Source organism: Erpetoichthys calabaricus, chromosome 4 (genome assembly GCF_900747795.2).
Source record: "Erpetoichthys calabaricus chromosome 4, fErpCal1.3, whole genome shotgun sequence".
NCBI classification, from domain to species: Eukaryota; Metazoa; Chordata; class Cladistia; order Polypteriformes; family Polypteridae; genus Erpetoichthys; species Erpetoichthys calabaricus.
The window spans coordinates 246,708,298-246,732,743 of NC_041397.2; the positions used below are offsets into that span (position 1 = coordinate 246,708,298).

At 38.2% G+C, this 24,446-nt stretch overlaps 1 protein-coding gene across 2 annotated transcripts in view; it reads right to left on the minus strand.

Annotated features, from left to right (window-relative positions):
• Positions 1–488: 488 nt before the first annotated feature.
• ankrd50l (ankyrin repeat domain 50-like) overlaps positions 489–24,446 on the minus strand; it is a 79,535-nt gene continuing 55,577 nt past the window's right edge. For both annotated transcript variants that reach the window (XM_051926164.1, XM_051926165.1), the window contains exons 3-5: positions 19,605–19,834; positions 13,934–17,564; positions 489–2,656 (exon numbers count right to left, since the gene is read on the minus strand). In XM_051926164.1, coding sequence (XP_051782124.1) covers positions 13,936–17,564; positions 19,605–19,834 — 3,859 coding nt within the window. In that variant the 3' untranslated portion in view covers positions 489–2,656; positions 13,934–13,935. The remainder of the gene's footprint in view (positions 2,657–13,933; positions 17,565–19,604; positions 19,835–24,446) is intronic.

Sequence of the window (24,446 nt, forward strand, 5' to 3'; positions counted from 1 at the left end):
AAAAAGTATGCTTAAATGAAACCAAGGGACTAAATAATGGGAGACCATGGCATGTTTTTAACAATGGCCAAAGAACAACAGTCTTGAATTTAAAAAGATCATTAAATCATTCCATGTTCATTATACTGTAGTAAAAAAAAAACAAAAAAAAAAACATACATACACAAACTCATAACATCTTCTACAGTATAAAACCAAATCTCAAAACAACAGGTCTCCAAAGAATATTTCCTAAATATTTGATCAAGCTAATGCAAAACTGCCTCATTTCATGTGCTTTTCAGTGGTGAGAATAAAGAATTATTTGCACATACTATACATCAATTGCTAATGAAAAAGTGCTTTTCTGGAGTAGGCAATTTTCACATAATTATATGTACTTAAAATATAAAAAAAATTGAAATAATAAGATCTGTATAGTGGTTATAACCTTGATGTTTCCACATTTGTTTTCTGCATAAAATAATTTTGTTTATACAATGCAACAATTTAACATATAAAGTTTATTATCCATTTAACCAAATTGTTCTCTCATCCTCATTCTCTCATTGCATTTTTTTTTGTTTTTAAATCACCAAGTGTCTCAGATATTCAAGCTAAGACTACTAAGGGGAAAGTAACACAAAACCAAATAATAAAATAAACATCTGGCGGCAAAAAGGTACATAAAAATGGTAACAAAGAAATATTAATAATAAAAAGATCAAGTATCATTCAATCAATAAGTAGAAATACACCTTAAAAGGCACACAAATTTGTCTTGAATTTAACCCTGAATAAAGTGCAATAAAATGTTCATACAATCTTGTACTTAGAAGGGTAAACAACAAACATTTCCATTAACCAAAAGAAATATGAAATAACTATAATCAGAGGATGTTCCATTTCCCTACACCACACTGACAGGAAAAAGGATTTGACAGACCCTAATGTATAAATTCTAATACAGTAAGGATAAATGAAAAGGATTATCTTGCTACAATCATATCCAAGCACTTATCGGAATGCATGTATAAAAAATTAACATAAATATATTTAAGTTAGTGCTCACATACTTGATGAACATTAATTTTACAACATTACAGTTTAAGGCCAGCCATTACTTTATTATATACAATCTTACATATGGTGCAAATAATAGAATTGTGCCAGAAAATAACTTATTGAATGTGCATTTAGTAATCACTCTACATGAGCATTTGTGACAATCTTATTTGTCATAAACAAGATGAACACAATAGTCTCCGCCCACTTAGCCATAAGGATTTAAAATGTTTAGTTTACTTGGGTAATGAAGAGAGACCAAAAAAAAAAAAAAATCATAATTCCGATTACAGTATATTGGATTGCTTCATTATATTGTCTATTATGTTTTCTACTTAAAATATTTTATTCTTTTTTAAAAATAATTTTTCCCTCTCATGAAGTAATAATTGTGCAGTCCATATTAACCTAAAATATCTGTGCACCAAGCAGATGTTTTCAGTGCGTGCAAACTGAATTCAAGCAGTCAGCCTTACAATGCAGGGGATATACAGTATAATTTAATGCAAATAACTGTCATGCAAAAAAACAAAGTACTTTAGGTCTACATTTAAGTCTTGCCACAATGGGGACAAAAAAATGTCTCTCTCTCTCTCAAGGCTATATTCACTGCTTTCACTGCTGAAGTCACTCGATACTTGTTATACAGACCATAATGCATTACTGTCTAATAAGGCTTCTGCTTATTCAGCCCATAGCAATGACAAAGGGCTGAAGCAGATGTAAGTGCAATACAGGATAACAGGATCTGGTGCTTTTACTTACAATATTAATGCAACATACTGTAATATTATGACTGTAAAATGGACACCAGCAGCACACTCACCAGGATTTAGGTCACTCTTCTTTTTGCACAATATAAATTTTTATAATGCTACAGGAGAAGCAAATTATTGTTTCTTATGAAACATTCATTATGCAATCACTTTTATGCATTCTGTGCATGATAAATTTAGGTCAATCTTTCATATAAAGTTTTCCTGGTCTGCTTTCACAGTTTGCTGGCAGATTATTTAAGCCTCCATTCTGACACTGTCATTTTAATGCTAATGCTTTTTTTGAAATATTTGCAAAAGCCAAAAATTAAAGTTTATAAATGTGGCAATAAGCTTAAATATACCAACAGAGTACAAACAAAAGACATTTTGTGTCAGGATTATTTTGCAAAATGAAAGCTGTCACCCAAATACCCAAGTCATATCCCCACATTTTTTAAACACACACAATGGCATATACAGTGAATCCCACATTCATAGGTTAGGATGAATACGGCATGTTAAATTAAGGCTAAATACCTTTACTGTACAAAAGGGGCACAGTGCTTTTTGGCAGGAAACTGCTGAACCCTGTGCTTGAGATAAAGGATATAAATGAAATGTAAACATGAGACACAGTATAAAGTTTTAAGCGCCTCTCAGAAAAACTACATGTGTAAGCCCCATGGATATCCAAGGTTCTGACATTCCTCCCCTCTGCCAGGGGGAAGAAGGTAAACAAGAAGATTCTGATTGTCCTTGATATTGGAGTAACGTATGAGCATAATTTGGTACAATCATCCCCCATTTCAGCACTGAACCAAAGTCGAAAATAGCTTCACCAGACTTGTATAAACCTGCAAGTAAAAAAAAAAAAAAAAAGAGAAACAGGTTAACTACATGCAGGCACACCATGAAAACAAAGACGTGAGGACACCGGACTAAAACGTTACACCCATTGTGGCTCAGATGTGAGTGGTGTTTTGAGACAATGGAATTGGAAATTCTCTAATCTAGATGGATAAAAGCTGACACACAAAACGCTGGTGAATCTGCCTTCTTCGTATCTCACTGTCACTTGAATTTTTTTTTTTTTATTCAGTTTTATTGAGTGTTCCTGCTTATGCTGAATTAGTATGCACCTTATGGTCCATGATGTGAAAGCCGCACTGACAAAAAAACAGAGACATAGGTATATATGATATTTGGAATAACTCATTTTATGACCCGTATAGTACATTTCGGAAAACATTGTGGCACGGATGCAACATTATTCATTTTATTCATATTCATTTGCACGCCTTCTTGCACTTGTAATCAGTATATGCAATCATCAGATTCAAATGTTAACAGTTCCCACACACCCAAGGACTGTCCTTTCTACATTTACGACATGTGTACCTGTTGCAATGTACACACTTCTCTCTGTGCTGTGGTTACTATTACATTGAAGGGGCTGGGGAAGCAGCAGTCTTGGAACAGAATACAGTGATCCCTCGCTATATCGCGCTTCGCCTTTCGCGGCTTCACTCTATCGCGGATTTTATATGTAAGCATATTTAAATATATATCGCGGATTTTTTGCTGGTTCGCGGATTTCTGAGGACAATGGGTCTTTTAATTTCTGGTACATGCTTCCTCAGTTGGTTTGCCCAGTTGATTTCATACAAGGGACGCTATTGGCAGATGGCTGAGAAGCTACCCAACTTACTTTTCTCTTTCTCTCTCTTGCGCTTTCTCTGATCCTGACGTAGGGGGTGTGAGCAGGGGGGCTGTTCGCACACCTAGACGATACGGACGCTCGTCTAAAAATGCTGAAAGATTATCTTCACGTTGCTACCTTCTGTGCAGCTGCTTAGTGAAGCGACATGCTGCACGGTGCTTCGCATACTTAAAAGCTCGAAGGGCGCGTATTGATTTTTGCATGTTTGTTTTTGTCTGTCTCTCTCTCTCTCTCCCTGCCCCTGATGGAGGGGGTGTGAGCTGCCGCCTTCAAAAGCTTTGTGCCGCGGTGCTTCGCATACTTAAAAGCCAAACAGCCCTATTGATTTGTTTGCATTCTCTGTCTTTATGACATTCTCTGCTCCTGACGCACACGCCTTTGAAGAGGAAGATATGTTTGCATTCTTTTAATTGTGAGACGGAACTGTCATCTCTGTCTTGTCATGGAGCACAGTTTAAACTTTTGAAAAAGAGACAAATGTTTGTTTGCAGTGTTTGGATAACGTTCCTGTCTCTCTACAACCTCCTGTGTTTCTGCGCAAATCTGTGACCCAAGCATGACAATATAAAAATAACCATATAAACATATGGTTTCTACTTCGCAGATATTCTTATTTCGCGGGTGGCTCTGGAACGCAACCCCCACGATGGAGGAGGGATTACTGTAGTACCAATCAGAAAACATTGTCGCACTAATGCAATATTATTTGAAAATGAACAGCGCCAGATCAGCTGTAAATGTATGCCATTTCTAAAACTTAGCTTTTTTTCAGTCTTATTCACTCAGTCACATTCACACTCTCCCTTGACCCCCCCCCCACCTTCTGATCTAACTCTAACAGCACCAGTATAAATTCACACCCGATCGGATGCTGTTCATTTTCAAATAATATTGCATTAGTGTGATGATGTTTTCTGATTGGTACTATTCAGGTCATAAAATGATTTCTTCAAAATGTCACATATATTGTCTCTTTTTTTCAGGTGTGTAATAGAAACCACAGTATAGAGAGAAGTGTGTACACTGCAACAGGTACACATGTCGTAAATGTAGGAAGGACGGTTCTTGCGTGTGTGTGAACTGTTAACATTTGAATTTGATGTTCGCATATAACGCTGAACTGGCCTCTCTGTACTATTCTTTCCTCTGCATGTCCTGGAGTACATGTGGGGACTGGCAAGAATTGGGGGGAAGGGGGTACACGCGGTCACTGATTACAACCTCAAGATGTTATGTGAATGAATATGAATAATACAAATAATGTTGCATCCGTGCCACAATGTCTTCCGAAATGTACTATATAGGTCATAAAATTAATAATTCCAAATATCATATATACCTACTGTCTTTTTTTTTTTTTGTCAGTGCGGCTTTGACATCATGGACCATAAGGTGCATACTAATTCAACGTGAGCAGGAACACCCAATAAAACTAAATAAAAAAAAAAAATCAAGTGACAGTGAGATACGAAGAAGGCAGATTCACCAGCATTTGTGTGTCAGCTTTTATCCATCCAGATCAGAGAATTTCCAGTTCACATCTACAATTATTCCCAGTTTCAAATAAAAAGTACCCGTGTCAGACCCCTGGGGGGGGGGGGGGGGTAGGGGTGGTAGTATGTATTGTGATTGTGACTGAGAGAATAAAAGTGGGGGAAAAAAAATGCTAACTTTTACAAGTACTATAAATGTACACCGGCTGTTACAGACGCAAACCAAATGTATGTGTGTACTGTATAATATTAACAATAAGAGCAACTCACTACTCAAAACGGTAAATATAACAGGCAGTCAGGATCAAACTGGGGACTCTCGAGTACAAGTCAGCAAATCTTACCACTATGCCACGGAAGCTGTTGCATCATCCATGAACCTTTTGTGAAAGTGTTTATTTGATCTTTGGACTTCAGGCTTCACACATTTTATAGTTTATGCCTACATTTTGTCATTTATTGCTAAAATATGAAAAACGTTTTTGTTTTAACAATGTGTTTATTCAGATTATTGTAGAAACAGAACACACATGAAATGCATGTATTCCAAATAACGATCTATTATTTCCACTCTAAAACTCCAGCACTTCACTCCCAGATAATCAAGGCATGACCTGAGAGAACTTTGTGCACGTTCTGTGGTGGTGGGGGGATGGAATAGCAGGCTGCTTGTTGCTTGTCTTGGTGGGGGGATGGAATAGCAGGCTGCTTGCTGCTTGTCTTTGTTGGCACATTTACAGGACAAAAGACGCTGACAGAGAGGTGCGATGGGTTTTAAGGTGGGCCAGATCTACGAGTTTTTTCATATGCTCTGGTAATTCTAGTGTTAACTAAGGATCTATCTTTTTATGGACATCAATCAGATGGTGAAAAAGCAAACATTTTAATATAATTCAAATATCTGATGCAACAATTCTTGTTTATTATGTATTTGTACCTCATGACCATTACATTTCTTATGAACAACCATAATTTGGATGGTTTATCCTAATTCAGACTTTTTAATAATTTTAAATGATTTTTTGAATATGTGTTTTTTTGGGGGAGAGTTCGGAGGTGGAACATCTGTTTAATGTTATCAGAAATACCTTGGTTAGTTATCTACCATGTGACAAGGTTTAAGGTCAGGAAGATGCAATCATGAATCATCTAATACTCAGTAAGAAAAATCCATTTATTCAAACATTATATAAATATAAATATCAATTTACTTTTAAAATATTGCTACAATCAGAATTAAAGAAAACCAACACCTTCCACTATTGTACTTATAATGCTATACAATGCTCAAGATGGGAAGAACTGGCATTTGTTCTTGGTTATCTGAACAGTTAGTTACTTTAATGTCAACCCATAGAAGATTATTTGCTCCAGAAAAGTTAACATCTTTTTCCAACCCCCTATCCCATTCCCAACTATCAACTGGCTATACACCAAATATTACATTAACAGAGCGTTATATTAACATGATTTTATCTATTTATTTTGAATTAATGATTCAGTCAGTTTTTTTATTGTGTTTATGTATGTAAATGTTACATCATCCATCCATCCATCCTCTTCCGCTTATCCGAGGTCGGGTCGCGGGGGCAGCAGCTTGAGCAGAGATGCCCAGACTTCCCTCTCCCCGGCCACTTCTTCTAGCTCTTCCCGGGAGAATCCCAAGGCGCTCCCAGGCCAGCTGAGAGACATAGTCCCCCCAGCGATCCTGGGTTTTCCCCGGGGCCTCCTCCCGGTTGGACGTGCCCGGAACACCACACCAGGGAGGCGTCCAGGAGGCATCCTGATCAGATGCCTGAGCCACCTCATCTGACTCCTCTCGATGTAGAGGAGCAGTGGCTCTACTCTGAGCCCCTCCCGGATGACTGACCTTCTCACCATATCTTAGTATTATGTTACATCATGTAGCATTATATTGCTATCTTGTTTTAGTTATAAAAAGCTGTGTTCAGTACCAGTACTTGTTACTTTCAGAGTTGAGTTTAGTGCATAAAATTATGTATAAAATATAAAAAAAAGATTTTATTACTTTATTATAAAAAAGTGAAACGTTATTGCAGCCTTTCTGCTTAATGTTAGATTTACACCTACAGTATGTGTAAACAGAGACATGTAATGCATGTTCTTTTTCTTCTCTGTAGAGTATTTGCTTTTCTCGCCTTCCTTGCCACCTGAACATAGCAATGAAGTCTGTCTTATAACAGTCACAGACTTAAAAACTGTTAGTTAACTGTAATGTAAGCTATGCTTAGGGATTTTTCCATTGTTATTATTAATCTGTATTATGTGTATATGCACACTACTGGTAAAAAGGTTTAGAACACTACTAACTATCTATCTATCTATCTATCTATCTAACTTTTCCAATATTTATTGGAAGTTAAGCAGTTCAAGTCTAGTGAAGAACCTGGAATGGTACAAAAGGTAAGTGGTAAAATTGTGTAAGGTTAAAAATAGTTTAGGTTATCAAAAACAGAAAAACAATGAAATTATCAAAGATACACAAAAAGGTTGTAAGGATTACCCAAGGCTTAAAGAAGGCAATGCTATATTAACAATAATTTTTTGAGCTCTTATTAAAACATTGGACCTGGCTGTTCTGCCGCTTCTCCCATCAAAGCTTAGTATTAAGCAAAGATGAAAACAAAAGGAAACATTTGTGAAACAACACAGGAGAATAGTTTAAATATATCCAAGTTTGTAAAATTAACAATTCAACACTTTTACTCACAACAACAAAAACAAAATAAAGTCCTCTTTAACTGTCCCTCAAGCAAATGCCCATCAAATAACATAGACACTTGCCTAAAACTCACCAAATTCCCACTTTTCGTTAGAAAGGATGGCCAGTCCCAACAAACCCCACATATATACATAAATATACACAAAACTTTCAATGTGACCTGAAGAAACAAAAGACACCCCCCTGTTCAGGAGAGACACATGTATATACAGTACATAAATATAAACAAAACACTCGAGACAGACAGATAGATGTATACAGTTGTGCTTGAAAGTTTGTGAACCCTTTAGGATTTTCTATATTTCTGCATAAATATGACCTAAAACATCATCAGATTTTCACTCAAGTCCTAAAAGTACATAAAGAGAAACCAGTTAAACAAATGAGACAAAAATATTATACTTGGTCATTTATTTATTAAGGAAAAATGATCAGATATTACATATTTGTGAGTGGCAAAAGTATGTAAACCTTTGCTTTCAGTATCTGGTGTGACTCCCTTTGCAGCAATGACTGCAACTAAACGTTTCCAGTAACTGTTGATCAGTCCTGCACACTGGCTTGGAGGAATTTTAGCCCATTCCTCCGTACAGAACAGCTTCAACTCTGGGATGTTGGTGGGTTTCCTCACATTAACTGCTCGCTTCAGGTCCTTCCACAACACTTTGATTGGATTAAGGTCAGGACTTTGACTTGGCCATTCCAGAACATTAACTTTATTCTTCTTTAACTATTCTTTGGTAGAACGACTTGTGTGCTTAGGGTCGTTGTCTTGCTGCATGACCCACCTTCTCTTGAGATTCAGTTCATGGACAGATGTCCTGACATTTTCCTTTAGAATTCTCTGATATAATTCAGAATTCATTATTCCATCAATGAAGGCAAGCCGTCCTGGCCCAGATGCAGCAAAACAGGCCCAAACCATGATACTACCACCACTATGTTTCACAGATGGGATAAGGTTCTTATGCTGGAATGCAGTGTTTTCCTTTCTCCAAACATAACGCTTTTCATTTAAACCAAAAAGTTCTATTTTGGTCTCATCCGTCCACAAAACATTCTTCCAATACCCTTCTGGTTTGTCCACGTGATCTTTAGCAAACTGCAGACGAGCAGCAATGTTTTTATTGAAGAGCAGTGGCTTTCTCCTTGCAACCCTGCCATGCACACCATTGTTGTTCAGTGTTCTCCTGATGGTGGACTCATGAACATGAACATTCGCCAATGTGAGAGAGGCCTTCAGTTGCTTAGAAGTTACCCTGGGGTCCTTTGTGACCTTGCCGACTATTACACGCCTTGCTCTTGGTGTGATCTTTGTTGGTCGACCACTCCTGGGGAGTGTAACAATGGTCTTGAATTTCCTCCATTTGTACACAATCTGTCTGACTGTGGATTGGTGGAGTCCAAACTCTTTAGAGATGGTTTTGTAACCTTTTCCAGCCTGATGAGCGTCAACAACTCTTTTTCTGAGGTCCTCAGAAATCTCCTTTGTTTGTGCCATGATACACTTTCACAAACATGTGTTGTGAAGAGCAGACTTTGATAGATCCCAGTTCTTTAAATATCACAGGGTGCCCACTCACACCTGATTGTCATCCCATTGATTGAAAACACCTGACTCGAATTTCACCTTCAAACTAACTGCTAATCCTAGAGGTTCACATACTGTACTTTTGCCACTCACAAATATGTAATATTTGATCATTTTCCTCAGTAAATAAATGACCAAGTATAATATTTTTGTCTCATTTGTTTATCTACTTTTAGGACTTAAGTGAAAATCTGATGATGTTTTAGGTCATATTTATGCAGAAATATGGGTTCACAAACTTTCAAGCACAACTGTATTTACACGAATCCAGTCTAAAGGGTTATTGCCCAAGAAGGAAGGAGAATCATGCAACAAGGGCAATCAGATTGAGATGGATTCAGGGAAGATGGATGACTCCGCTATCCCGAAAGTAAAAAAAAAAAAAAATTAAAAAAAGGCACAGATCTCAACCTCCGAAATCAGCAATTCCAAAGCCTAGGGACAGTCTTAAGGAAGAAAAAAAAAAAAAGTGTGCAAGTGGCTACCTCACTAACCTTGTCCCTGTGTTCGGGGCGAGACATTTCAACTTTTTTTCAATAGGGTCCGTCCTGTATCGCTTGTAATGTAAAGCGACTATTCCTTTTTTTTTCCCCTCAACCACTTCCTTCTCACTGATTTTAATTTCGGCGCTCCGACCCTTCATTGGCTGTCCAACCGGAACGGTGTTTTTTGTCGGGCCTTCCAGATCCCGCCCATGAAGGCAGTGCTGTCAATCACTCCCTCGCAACTCCCAATCCTGAACAGCGAAAGGCTCATCCACCTGAATCTGAGTGGAAGCCGCCGGCAGTGACGAAAAGCACACAAAAGACAGACAAGATACAATACAACATACACAGCTAAACATTTCAATACACTCCTTATGTGGCAGTGCTACAAGGTATTTTTTAGCAAACAATTTACAGCTTTTCTGCACCAATGGTAGTTAATTAAGCCTTAAAGGTTGATGCAAACAATTCCCACAGATTTTCCAACTTCTTGTTGACTACTTACAAACCTTTTATCTTTATAAAAGCTATTCTGGAGCATAATTTGGACAATATTGTACTGTACTATTGCAATCATAAGGTTGAGAAAAAGGCAATTAACAAAGGAAGGCAAACAGACCATTATGAACTTTAAAGTCATAGACTTCCTTCGTTAAGTGCATATTATTAAATTTGCTGCAACATGCATTCCTCACTTTTGAACAGATTAAGCTTAAGTAATAAATATTTAAGAGGAACTCAATGGAGTTATTTACAATCTGATTTTCATGGGGCTCTGAAAATTTCACTACAACAGTAACACTGCCGGCTTAGCGATTTATTGCAAAACAGTGGTGACAGGTAAATAATTTGCCATTATGCATATATGCAGCATTCAAACTTTACAAAACTCAATTTAGATGCATAAAGGTAAGCAGGACAATAAGCACCATTGAAGGTAACTCTATGTTTGTTATATTGGAAACTGTTTTATCTTCTATAAAGGGTAACCAATTAGTCAATCAGACATTGTAATGAGCAGAACCTAATCAGGGAAGGTCCACAAAATAAGCATGAACCAATCAAAGCATGAGTATTGCATCGTTTTCATAAAACTGTTTTCACTCTTCCACACCACAATACTGATGCGTTGCTTACATAAGTATCTGGCTCTGGAAAGCAAGTGTCTTCATTTTGAGGGGTCAAACACAATAGAAAATTTGAAAAATAGGCAAAAATGTACAAAAATGGGTGTGTTTTTAAATGAATATGTAATATGGGCGGTGGGGCTTTGATCTGCCAGTTTTGTGACAAGAATATTTCTTTGAAAAACAAAGAACAAATCCATCCATCCATTATCCAACCCACTATATCCTAACTACAGGGTCATGGGGGTCAGCTGGAGGCAATCCCAGCCAACACAGATTGCAAGGCAGGAAACAAACCCCAGGCAGGGCGCCAGGGTACACACACTCACCCATACACTAAGCACACACTAGGGACAATTTAGGATTGCCAATGCACCTAACCTGCATGTCTTTGGACTGTGGGAGGAAACCGGAGCACCCAGAGGAAACCCACACAGACACGGGGAGAACATGCAAACTCCACACAGGAAGGACCCGGGAAGCAAACCCAGGTCTCCTAACTGTGAGGCAGCAGCGCTACCACTGTGCCGCCCCAAAGAACAAATATATCCCATGCATAAGTGCAACTGTGGCAAAAAATAATAATTTACAAAAAATACTTTAATTTTATTTTAGTTAAGTCTTTTCAGCTAACTTAGTTTTATTTCAGTTTACAAAATATTTTTTATTAATAGTTTTTGTCATCATTTTAATTTTCAATAATGTTAGTCTTTAGTTTTGAAAATGTATCAAACAGCACAAGCATTAAGCAGCCTGCTATGCCAGGTTTGATTGATGCCTGGTTAGTATCTGTATGTACTTTGCATGTTCTCCCTATGTGCATTTGGACTGAGTGTGTGTAACTGCTGATTTGATTTTACAAAAGGATATAAGAAGTGTGTCATTAAGCACTCTCAATTGCCAAAATACACTCACCAGCCACTTTATTAGGTATACCTGTTCAATTGCTTGTTAACTCAAATATCTAACCAGCCAATCACATGGAGCAACTCATTGCATTTGGTCTCGAGAAAGTGCTGATCTACTGGGATTTTCACGCACAACCATCTCTAAGGTTTACAGAGAATGATCTGAAAAAGGGGAAAATATCCAGGGAGTGGCAGTTCTCTGAGCAAAAATGACTTCTTGATGCCAGAGATCACAGGATAATGGCCAGACTGGTTCGAGCTGATAGAAAGGCAACAGTACCTCAAATAACTACTTGTTACAACCGAGGTATGCAGAAGAGCATCTCTGGATACACAACATGTTGAACCTTGAAGCAGATGGGCTACAGCAGCAGGAGACCACACCGGGTGCCACTCTTGCCAGCTAAGAACAGGCAACTGAGGCTACAATTCACAAGGGCTGAACAAAATTGGATAGGAGCAAATTGGAAAAAAGTTGCCTTGTATGATGTGTCACGAATTCTGCTGCAACATTTGGATAGTAGGGTCAGAATTTGATGTCAACAACATGAAAGCATGGATCGATCCTGTCTTGTCAACAGTTCAAGCTGCTGCTAGTAGTGTAATGGTGTAGGGATATTTTCTTGGCACACATTGGGCCCCTTAGTAGCAAATGAGCATTGTTTAAATGCCACAGCTGCTGACCATGTCCATCCCTTTATGACTGCAGTATACCCATCTTCTGATGGCTACTTCCATCGGGATAATGGACCGTTTCACAAAGTTCAAATCATCTCAAACTGGTTTCTTGAACACAACAATGAGTTTACTGTACTAAAACGGCCTCCACAGTCACCAGATTTGAATCTGAAAGAGAACCTTTGAGATGTGATGGAACAGGAGAGTTACATCATGGATGTGCAGCTGACAAATCTGCAGCAACTGAATGATGATATCATGTCAGTATGGACCCAAATCCCAAAGGAATATAACCAGCACTTTGCTGAATCTATGCCATGAAGACTTACAGCAAAAGAGGGTCCATCCCAGTACTTAATAAAGTGGCCAGTGAGTATATACTGTATGTATTTCACCCAGTTTAGGCTCACATTTTTCATGTTGCTTATTAAGTGAATGATCTGAGATGTTGCTATAACAGATGTTCAGTATTGGATATTAATGTGCTTATAGAAATGCACTATATACATGGAAAAACTTTCATCTCACTTACTGTTATTAACACAGTTAATAGTGACTTCAGCTATATTTAAAAAAAAAAAAAAAAAAAAATACCAACGTTTGAATTAATTCCACTAAGAAAAATGCAGGTTCAAAGTTTGGAAATTTGAAGGTGACATAATCAGTATCAGCAAATATAAAAAATATAAAATAAATATTTGTGTGCAGTGACTTTACTGCTCGCAAGGTGAATCACATAAATAAAAATCAAAGCAATTTTGAAATTAAATAACCATATGCTTAAACTTAAAGTAATAAATGACATCAGAGCATACTACTATTTGATTCTTGCATTTTCTAATTTTACTGGAAGCTTTAAACTGTCAAATTATCATAAGAAAATTGTATTTATTAAGCTGACAGGTATGCAATATGAATGATATATAGTTTGACAACTATCAAGAAAACTATTTTTAGACTTGCAAAACAATACCTGTGTGAACATTTTTGGTGAGTAAAACAAAGCTAAGAAAATGTGACAAAAACTAAAAGGTAATTGCTGTAAAATTAAAACTAAATAAAAACTAAAACTAGAACATGGTGAAAAAACAAAATAAAAAGAACTTAAAAACAGAATGAAAAGCTAAAAACTAAAAGTAAAAAATGTTTCAACTAGAAAAAAAAACTGTAAGGAGGTAACACACACACACACACAATGAGCACAGAATTTAACAAATCCATTACACTTGATAGCATAGGTCTGACAATGAGGAAAACCTAGCTGATCTCAAAAAGAACAGCAGCACTGTGCTACACAAGAATTGTAAGTTTAATTGTCTAAACTGTCAAAATTAATGAAACTGCCATAAATAAAAAAAGTTTACAAAAATACTATTTAATACTAACCCTCAAAGTGGTGTCTCTCTCTTGTAGTTCAAAGCACTGGTTGGCCCTTCAAACTGAAGCTTGATAGCCTGCTTGAGGTTTAGTTGAGGGTCCAATGTTGTTATGGCAATCATAGGCTTAGGCAGCAAGGCACTGGAAGGACTCCTTGTGTTAGTGCAGGCTGGGGGCAGAGGAGATGTGATGGTTGGCTTGTTAATTTCATCTCCATTTTTTTGTTGAGTAGGTTCTGTTAACAAATGGTACCCCAAAGGTGGACTATCTCTTGTTCTCAAGGGATGTGAAGGACTGTCATTTTTGGGAGTTACACCTAAAGAGGCCATAACAGAGTTCCATCTTCCTCCAGTATGCTGGGGGCTTTCTACCTTTTCTGAAACACTGCTTGGGATCACCCCAATCTTATTTGTAGGACTCTTTTTTATACCATCTGTGGTAATCTGCTCCAGGCCAAGGTTAGAAAGAGGTGTATTAATCCAATGCCTAGAAGAAGCAACAATAGCACCCAGGTCTACGTTTTTTTGGTTCCCTTTGGATTTGATACCATTACTTAGCAAGGTTGAGTTTGGGGACACCAGAGTGGAATGACGGCTTCGGCTGCGTGGCAATGAATGTTGCTGGATTTGCTGGGTGAAACTTAGACTGTCCACAGGAACTGTGTGTGCGGTGGCGAGAGAGTGGTATGTAGAAGATGATGCCTTTGAACTCTGAAGAGAGTTTTCAGATACTACCAGAGATTTGGACCTTTCAGTGGTGGATTCAGGAGAACCTGAAGGTGAGGTAGCCTGAGGATACTGCTGAAGGGAAGGAGGGGGTTTATGTTCTACAGATGCTCCCCCAGGGCTTCCTGAGCTTGTAGACGTGATTCCTGAAGACTGAGTTCTTAAAGTAGAAGTTATCTTTTGTTGAGATAGAGGGGAAGGGGGAAGAAAACCACAATAAGTAGGGGCTCCATAACTTTCTAGCATTTTAACAATTTTACTATTGCCCCTTTTACCTGCAACTTTGATCGGAGTACGCCCATAATGGTCGGCATGATTAGGATTTGCCCCTTTCTCCAGAAGAATCTGAACAACCTCTGTGTGACCTTCCTGGGCAGCAATACATAATGCTGTAGCTCCCTGTTGAGAACAAGCCTGATCTACATTGGCGTTCCCCGTCTCAATTAAGAGTCGAGCAACGGCTGCGTGGCCTTGCCAAGCTGAAGAATGTAACGGTGGACGTCCCTCTGCATCTACAGCATTAGCATCTGCTTTATGACTCAATAACAAGTTTACGCTTTCCAGGTGCCCTTGCCAGCACGACACATGCAAAGCTGTCCGTCCTTCTGCATCTTTAGACTCCAATGGAATATTATCTTTCTCCAACAGAACTTTGGCAACACTGAGGATTCTTTCCAGCATTAACAGATATAAAAGGGGCCTGCCTTCAGCATCTTTCACATCAGCATTCGAACCACGCTTTAACAGCAATTCAACAACATCAGCATGACCCTCTAAAGCTGCTGCGCTTAAAGCAGAACGCCCATCATAGCCTCGATGATCCAAAAGTGAACGACGGTCTAGAAGAAGCTTTACACAATCCAGGTGTCCTTCCTGAGCAGCCAAAATTAGAGGAGTTCTACCTTCGTTGTCTAATTCAGTGACTCTAGCCACACTACCTCTTTCTGTTAGGGCTGCACAAACTCCTCTATGACCTTCACATGCTCCCGCATGAAGTGGAGTCCATCCCAAATCATCCCTGTGATTCTCATCTAAACCACGGTCTAACAACATCCTGACAACCTCCACACTTCCTCGAGCTGCTGCCAGACTAAGAGCTGTGCGGCCTTCACCATCAATTGCATCAACAGCTGCACCCCAAAAGAGAAGTGTGTATACTACATTCTTGTGGCCCATTGAGGATGCTGCAAGCAATGGTGTTACAGCAGTACAACTGTTGCCTCCACCATCTTGGGGTCCTGCAGGTTCATCTACATCTGCCCCGGCCTCAAGGAGCAGTTCCACAACTTCTGCATGACCTTCATACGCTGCCAGTAACAATGGAGTCATTCCATCATGATCTTTATGTCCTGGATCAGCCCCCCGTTCTAATAATAGGCTTACTACTTCTCCATAACCACGTCCTGCTGCTGAAGGCACACAAAGTGCTGCTACAGAAAGTGCAGTACGACCATCAGAATCTTGTAAGTCAACTACAGCACCATGATCCAACAGCAATTCAACAGCTTCCCAATGACCCATATAGGCTGCTGCAATTAGTGGAGTACGGCCCTCTTTGTCTGGATGATCTACTTGGGCACCATGGTCAAGCAGAGTTTGAAGAATTTCTTCATGTCCACCCCAAGCTGCAGCTCTCAAGGCTGTCCTTCCCTCAGAATCACTACCATCTACTTCAGCTCCAGCTTCTAAAAGTATCCTTACTGCTTCTGCATGTCCTCCCCATGCAGCAGAACGTAATGCTGTCCACCCTTCACGATCTGCATGATCAACTAGATCTAACCTCCTTCCATCTTTCTGAGCCCACTCTAACAGACACTGCAGCACTCGGGCATGTCCCTGTCTTGCTGCTAACATTAAAGGGGTTTGTCCTTGGTAGTCTTGGATTGTAGGATCTGCTCCTTTGGACAGAAGGAGTGAAACAACGTCTGTAGAACCTGCATGAGATGCACTGGCCAGTAAGGTGCGGCCATCCACTGGATCTACCTGGTTCACACTGGCCCCATTTTCCAAAAGAACTCTAACAGAATCCTCCCGCTCCAATGCCTTTCGTATTACTCCACCACTAGCGGCACACCCAACATCAAATGTATAATTGTGACTACAGTTGGAAGATGAAGGGTAAACTCCAGCCTTAACAAGCAACTGAAGTACCTCCTGCTGAATGGGAGCTGGAAGAAATGGCTCTGGAATGTCAGAAGTTCTAGAAAAAGGAGGGACATCAATACACACCATCCACAAGGCAAGAAGAGTTGGGTTATCTTGATGAATATTGGAATTCACAAGGTGGGATGCAAGTTCACACACACCTTCTGGTGATAACCACAAACTTCGTAGTGATAAAGACATTGCTAGCATCGCATGACCATCTGGCACATTACACAGGTACTTCTGCGTGCAGTATTTGACATCTGTTAACCACTCTGCAAAACTTCCATGGAAAAGAAGTTTAGAGCCACAAGGCCCATCTACAAGCAATTTTGACAGTGCTTCTAACTTATGCTGAAAATCAGTAAATGTAAGTGTAGTATCTTTTGTCCACACTGCTGTAAAGAGCTTATCCAGTATTAAGGGCCGTGGAGAAGCTAGTAGTACATTCAACAAGGGCTGTACTTTAGAGAAGAGTTTTCTAGGAAACAGTCTTTGGCACAACCACAGATAGAGACCATTTAAAGTTCCAGGAATATCTCGAATCTCACGAATTGCAACAAAATTGTCAGCTACTCCATCTAATACACGTTCAAGGAACAAAAAGCAACCATTGCTTTTAATGTGCAACTGATTCAGCATGTCAGCTGTTTCCCGGGTCAGGTGTCTTCGCAGTGCTCCTTCCTTGTCTAGTCTCCACAGTATGTACTGCTGCACATCACGAACTATGTGGGCTTTGCGTAGATCATCCAGACATAGTTTACGAAATCCTGAAGAAGAAATTAAAAATGATCCTTTAAACATGTATCACTATGTATTTACCTATTTTAATTATCATAATGTAGTATATTTAACATAAATACTATATATTTTAAATTCTATCCCACTTGGATAAACGAAATATGGAAAAAGTTTTGGTTATTTTTGATCATTACTGTTTTAATTCAGTTAAAAAAAATAGATTTCGTTCCAGTTATGTTGGTCCAAGTGGCCAGTTTAATTAATGTACATTAAAGACTGGCATTTCGTGTTAGCACTGATAAAAAAATAAAAAAATAAATAATAAATAAATAAAGATACGGTTCATTGGCAATTTTAAATTGTCTCAGTGACTCTGGCTGTGTGCACAAGCAGGCCCTGGCCATGTCCAGGTTTAACGTCTGCTTTATATTCCCTAAATTCCCATAACCCTGAACCAGGTTAAGTGGGTTTGGGAATGTTACAATTTTAATAATGAGGTCAAATGTTAAATTATGAGCATTTGGATGAAAGCTGGATTTCATTATTTCCTACCCCTTATAACAATTACAAACACACACATACACTGTACATATGCTTACCCGATGAAGGTTAATTTGTGCACCACAGATCAACTGAAATGAATTCTAAACAATTCAGCATGCAATTCCTGCACCCCCTTTCCCTCCAGGAATAGAACATGATATGTATGATTACACTGATCAACAAGCATTTTGCTACTGGGAGCCTTTCACCTTTACTTTAACAGGTTTCACTTTCCGACTCCAAATCTGAAAACCGTTTTCGTCCAGCACATCCCGTTTTTTTAGTTATGATGTTTCAGGTCTTAAACAACTAGGGTGACTGGACAGTAAAGGCGGATAACCATTTTGATAAATACCAGTAATTCCACTAGGGATGCCATTGAGATAAATGATTTTGCCACACGTTACTAATAGTTGTGAATTGTTTACCTTGTCATTATGAATTTTATTTAAAAATTATTAATTTTTAATTAGCAGAAAAAATATGTTACTGATTACCAGGTCTTATATGACTCTAAAGCATAATTACACAACTCAGACATGACGGTGCAGTAGGTAGAAGTTTTACTGTTAAACATAACATTGCATGTCAGGACATTTTGCTCGTTAGATTCACCATTTCTTTGAAAATTTTGTCAATGCGATGGACAGAAACTGCAATGCTTTTCAGCATTTAAGAAATTAGTTTGGTCTCGAGAAAAGTGAAGCCAAAATTAAGGAAGGTGTTTTTGTTGGTCCTGAAATCCATGAACTGATGCTTGACGATGAGTTCAAAAAGGAAACTGAAGCCCACTGAATCAACAGAATGGGAAGCATTTGTGCGGGTTGTCCAGAATTTTCTTGGTAGTCACAGGGCAGAGAATGATGCTGAGCTTGTGGAGAACCTGCTGAAAGCATATCAGCTTATGGGAGCCAGAATGTCACTGAAGATGCATTTTTTACATTCTTATCTCGACTTTTTTTCCCACCAAATCTGGGCGATGTTAACGATGAGTATAGGGAAAGATTTCATCAAGATATAAAGGTGATGGAAAATTCACTTAGAGCATGATGGGTGACTACTGTTGGTTCTTGCAAAGAGAGACAGATGTGCAGTACAAGTGCAAAAGCGATTGCCTCCAACATTTTTGGGCACGCTGACCTCACTTTTATATTGAGGTAAATTGACATAAATATACTTTAACGTGTCTCTGGTTTCGTCTTCTCGTTTGTTTTCAGAATAAACACATCATAATAATTTTGGTGGGACATAGTCCAAACTCCAGATATCGTGTTGATATATTATATTGATATTCAAAAGTGTCAAAACGTCAATGATGTGCATTTCAAAAACCTGACTTGCTAGCTTAATTCCGATTTTATATATGAAATCAGTGTAAAAAACTTAATAAAGAGCTGCTCTGAAGTTCCCAGAAGTGAACAAAAAATATTTTTTGTACACCACTGTTAATAATCTTCCACATTATTACACCAAACACACATTCTATATTATTATACTACTATGTTCACATCATAACTATTACTTACCTGAGAACATCTTACTAACAGGCTTATTCTGTCGGCGGACAGAACAAACAAGAAGTAGCCATGATGGAAACAGCTGCTGATGGCTACAAAGCAGCTCTGCAATTGTACTGCTTTTCCCAATAATATGACCTTCCCCTTTTCCTGGCACTGGCCCAGCATCTAGTGAATCTGCAAGCAGCAACAGGCTCTGTGATGGAGGTGTCAGATCCAACAAGGGTAACAATACAGCTCTGAAGAGAGAGAGAGAGAGAGAGAGAGAGAGAAAAGGCAGGTCATTTTTATGTTTAAAGTAGCACAATTATCTATTATTGCATTATTCACACAAAGACTACATTCAAAGCAATATTATTTGTATAAAAAAAAAAAGTTTTACATATTTATGGCAAACTCTGCTGTTCTGCTAAAGTAAATATTAAAAACTACTTGAAAATGATTTTTACTAAATAAGTGCCTTGTTTGGACAGAGACTATTATAATATTTGTAAGGCATCATTAATTCCTACTCCTACAGATGCCATCTAGAATAATGTATAACAAAAACTATGTGACACAAAATGCAACAAAACCTTTTTTATTTACAGTAAAAGCACTCGGGACAAAACATATCAATAACAAGACTTTACTATGCCAACCACATAAAAATTAGACAGCTAATAAGTGCATCAAAATAAATAAAATGCAAATTATGTAGCTTTGCTTAATGCTTCATTGACATTAATGCTTTTACAAGTCACCATGAAATCTGAAATGAGCAGCATGATTAATCCATGACTAAACTAAAAGTAGCAGTTGTAGAAGGTGAAACTCATGTGAAACTGCATAAAGTACTACGAAAAAGTGTTTTCTGTTGCTCTACAAGAACCAAATAATGACACACAGTCCTTTCTCTCTCTTCTTCGTCTCCACTCCTCCTTGCAAGCTTTGTCCTCCACCTTCCAACTCTGGCTCGTTGCTGTGATGCTGGCAAGTCCTTTTATAGTGGCCAACGCAGAAATGCTTCTGTTCTTCCATCCTATAATAATCTATAATAGTCTATAAGCACTTCCAGGTTAGGTGGAAACTGCATGCCATATGGTTCCTCCATTTATACAGCACCCCTGGTACCAAACATGGCTGAGATAAAGAACTTTAAGTCCCATAGTGTCCTGTGGGAATCCAGGGCACCGCTGCAATCTAGGGGAGCTGCCAGCTAGTGTTCTGGGGGAAGCAGTGCCTTAAAGAGGCTGTCTTCTCCATCATTCCACTTCTTGGGTGTCTTAATAATAATAATAATTCTTTGCATTTATATGGCGCTTTTATCACTACTCAAAGCGCAATTGCAGGTTAACGGCCTTGCTCAAGGGCCCAACAGAGCAGAGTCCCTTTATGGCATTTACGGGATTTGAGCCGGCAACCTTCCGATTGCCAGTGTAGATCTCTAGTCTCAGAGCCACCACTCTTGGCCGGGTTGGGCTGCCGGCCATCAATTACAACCCTTTACTAGGGACCTAGGCCTCTATGCACCTCTACCAGATGGTGAAAATGACAAATTTCTATTATAATTGAGAATATTTACATTTTAAACAATTGAAGCACACATTTTAATATTTAATGTCTGATGCAAATATTCTTGTTTATTATGAACTTCTACCTCTTGAAGTAAATCATTACATTTCTTATGAACACATAAAATTAGGTTGGTTTATGCTAATTCAGACTTTTACAAAATTATCTGTCATTTTGAGCATCACACAAAAACCACTGCATTTATTTCTACAAAACTTTTGAGAATTATTTCTGGTATAGTCTAAATTATAGTAAAATGTATATTTGTATTTCCACCCCCCTTTAGATTCTAGTTTTTTGTTTTATAACCTATGAGTGTCTTAAAACCTGTCAATTTTACATGTAGTTACAGTTCATTCAACCTTGCAGTCACAGCTACTTCTCCTCAAATTATTGATAAAATTGGGTATTGCATTAGGTATCAACCAATAATAGCTACTAAAACAGTCAGTTTAAAAAAGAAATTAACAAATGTGTGTCTGCAACAGGAATGCAAAGGTGGGATAACTGTAGTTCGGAAAGTAGTCTTGCAGCAACTCTACTACTGTCAGACCATGTTTTGTAAATATTTGGGGAAAATATAAAAAATATTTTTTAAAAAACAAAATTGCAAAAAATTAGAATGCATTACAATGCATTTGAAGATAATAGATCTAAAACAATTGATCGCTTCTATTCTGACAGCCAATGTAAAGGTTAAAGGCTGTAGTATTTTTGGTATTTGAATGCCACATCTACTATATAATAAAACACTAAAGTCTGTGTGTCCAGTCCCTCCGAGCAATTTGATTGGTCTGTTTGGCTCTGGTGACGCAATAGAGAAAGTGCAAGAGTGAGACACACAAGGAAGAGAAACAGTATGTGAAGCATGCAGAAAGTCACCTTAAAAAAACAGCATGTATAAAAGTAGACGGGATGTGAGAAAGGAGTCTCAAAAGAAATGACAGAGTCTGAGAAGCACGCTTTACAGGAACTTGAGAGAGGGAGCAACGGTGAAGAAACATTTACACACATGGAAATAACTGAGGAAAGTAGCTGAAAGTGCACACAAGACAAGAGATACCATAATTTTTAAATATTTGCTATTACTGGTCTTCAAAAGGTACAGTGGCTACTTTACAATAAAACTTTAAATTATGTCAGCACATTTTTAAATGCATGGTTTTTGTTTGAACCAAACATGTTGGATTTCACCATGACATTTGTAACTGGGTTTAGGATTCTCTTACATTACTGTTAAAGAAAAAAATTAAAAGGTTATTTCGACGCTGAAGAAGAAAGAAGGTAAGAGAAACAATATTTCAGTGATACATCTGATGAAGGTTATACAGTTCAAATATTGTGTCTCTTGCATTTTTTCCTCTTCATTGTGGAAATAATCTTTTAACTTTTTTTGTTTGCTGAGGCACGTGGCAGGACTCGGTTGTATTGGAAGTCCAATGTACAGTTAGGTCTATAAATATTTGGACAGAGACAACTTTGTTCTAATTTTGGTTCTGTACATTACCACAATTAATTTTAAATGAAACAACTCAGATGCAGTTGAAGTGCAGACTTTCAGCTTTAATTCAGTGGGGTGAACAAAATGATTGCATAAAAATATGAGGCAACTAAAGCATTTTTTAACACAATCCCTTCATTTCAGGGGCTCAAAAGTAATTGGACAATTGACTCAAAGGCTATTTCATTGGCAGGTGTGGGCAAGTCTGTCGTTATGTCATTATCAATTAAGCAGATAAAAGGCCTGGAATTGATTTGAGGTGTGGTGCTTGCATGTGGAAGATTTTGCTGTGAACAGACAACATGCGGTCAAAGGAGCTCTCCATGTAGGTGAAAGAAGCCATCCTTAAGCTGCAAAAATGGGAAAAAATCCATCCGAGAAATTGCTACAATATTACGAGTGGCAAAGTCTACAGTTTGGTACATCCTGAGAAAGAAAGCAAGCACTGGTGAACTCAGCAACGCAAAAAGACCTGGACGTCCACGGAAGACAACAGTGGTGGATGATCGCAGAATCATTTCCATAGTGAAGAGAAACCCCTTCACAACAGCCAACCAAGTGAACAGCACTTTCCAGGGGGTAGGCGTATCAATATCCAAGTCTACCATAAAGAGAAGACTGCATGAAAGTAAATACAGAGGGTGCACTGCAAGGTGCAAGCCATTCATAAGCCTCAAGAATAGAAAGGCTAGATTGGACTTTGCTAAAGAACATCTAAAAAAGACAGAACAGTTCTGGAAAAACATTCTTTGGACAGATGAAACCAAGATCAACCTCTACCAGAATGATGGCAAGAAAAAAGTATGGAGAAGGCGTGGAAATAGCTCATTATCCGAAGCATACCACATCATCTGTAAAACACCGTGGAGGCAGTGTGATGGCTTGGGCGTGCATGGCTGCCAGTGGCACTGGGACACTAGTGTTTATTGATGATATGACACAGGACAGAAGCAGCCGAATGAATTCTGAGGTATTCAGAGACATACTATACTGTCTGCTCAAATCCGGCTAAATGCAGTCAAATTGATTGGGCAGCATTTCATGATACAGATGGACAATGACCCAAAACATACAGCCAAAGCAACCCAGGAGTTTATTAAAGCAAAGAAGTGGAAAATTCTTGAATGGCCAAGTCAGTCACCTGATCTTAACCCAACTGAGCATGCATTTCACTTGTTGAAGACTAAACTTCAGACAGAAAGGCCCACAAACAAACAGCAACTGAAAGCCACTGCAGTAAAGGCCTGGCAGAGCATTAAAAAGGAGGAAACCCAGCATCTGGTGATGTCCATGAGTTCAAGACTTCAGGCTGTCATTGCCAGCAAAGGGTTTTCAACCAAGTATTAGAAATTAACATTTTATTTCTAGTTATTTAATTTGTCCAATTACTTTTGAGCCCCTGAAATGAAGGGATTGTGTTAAAAAAATGCTTTAGTTGCCTCACATTTTTATGCAATCGTTTTGTTCACCCCACTGAATTAAAGTTGAAAGTCTGCACTTCAACTGCATCTGAGTTGTTTCATTTAAAATTCATTGTGGTAATGTACAGAACCAAAATTAGAAAAAAGTTTTCTCTGTCCAAATATTTATGGACCTAACTGTAAATGCTGCAAATCCCAGAGCAGAAACTAAATTTCTAAATAACTAAACACTAATAAAAGGTAACAAAGCTTAAAAAAACAAAAATTCCCCAAATATAAACAGCACATTGTAAGTTATCCAAAGTGGTTACATTTTAAAATGCACAAAACAGCACTCTACAAATAAAGGCACTGAAAATACTGTGTAAATTCCTA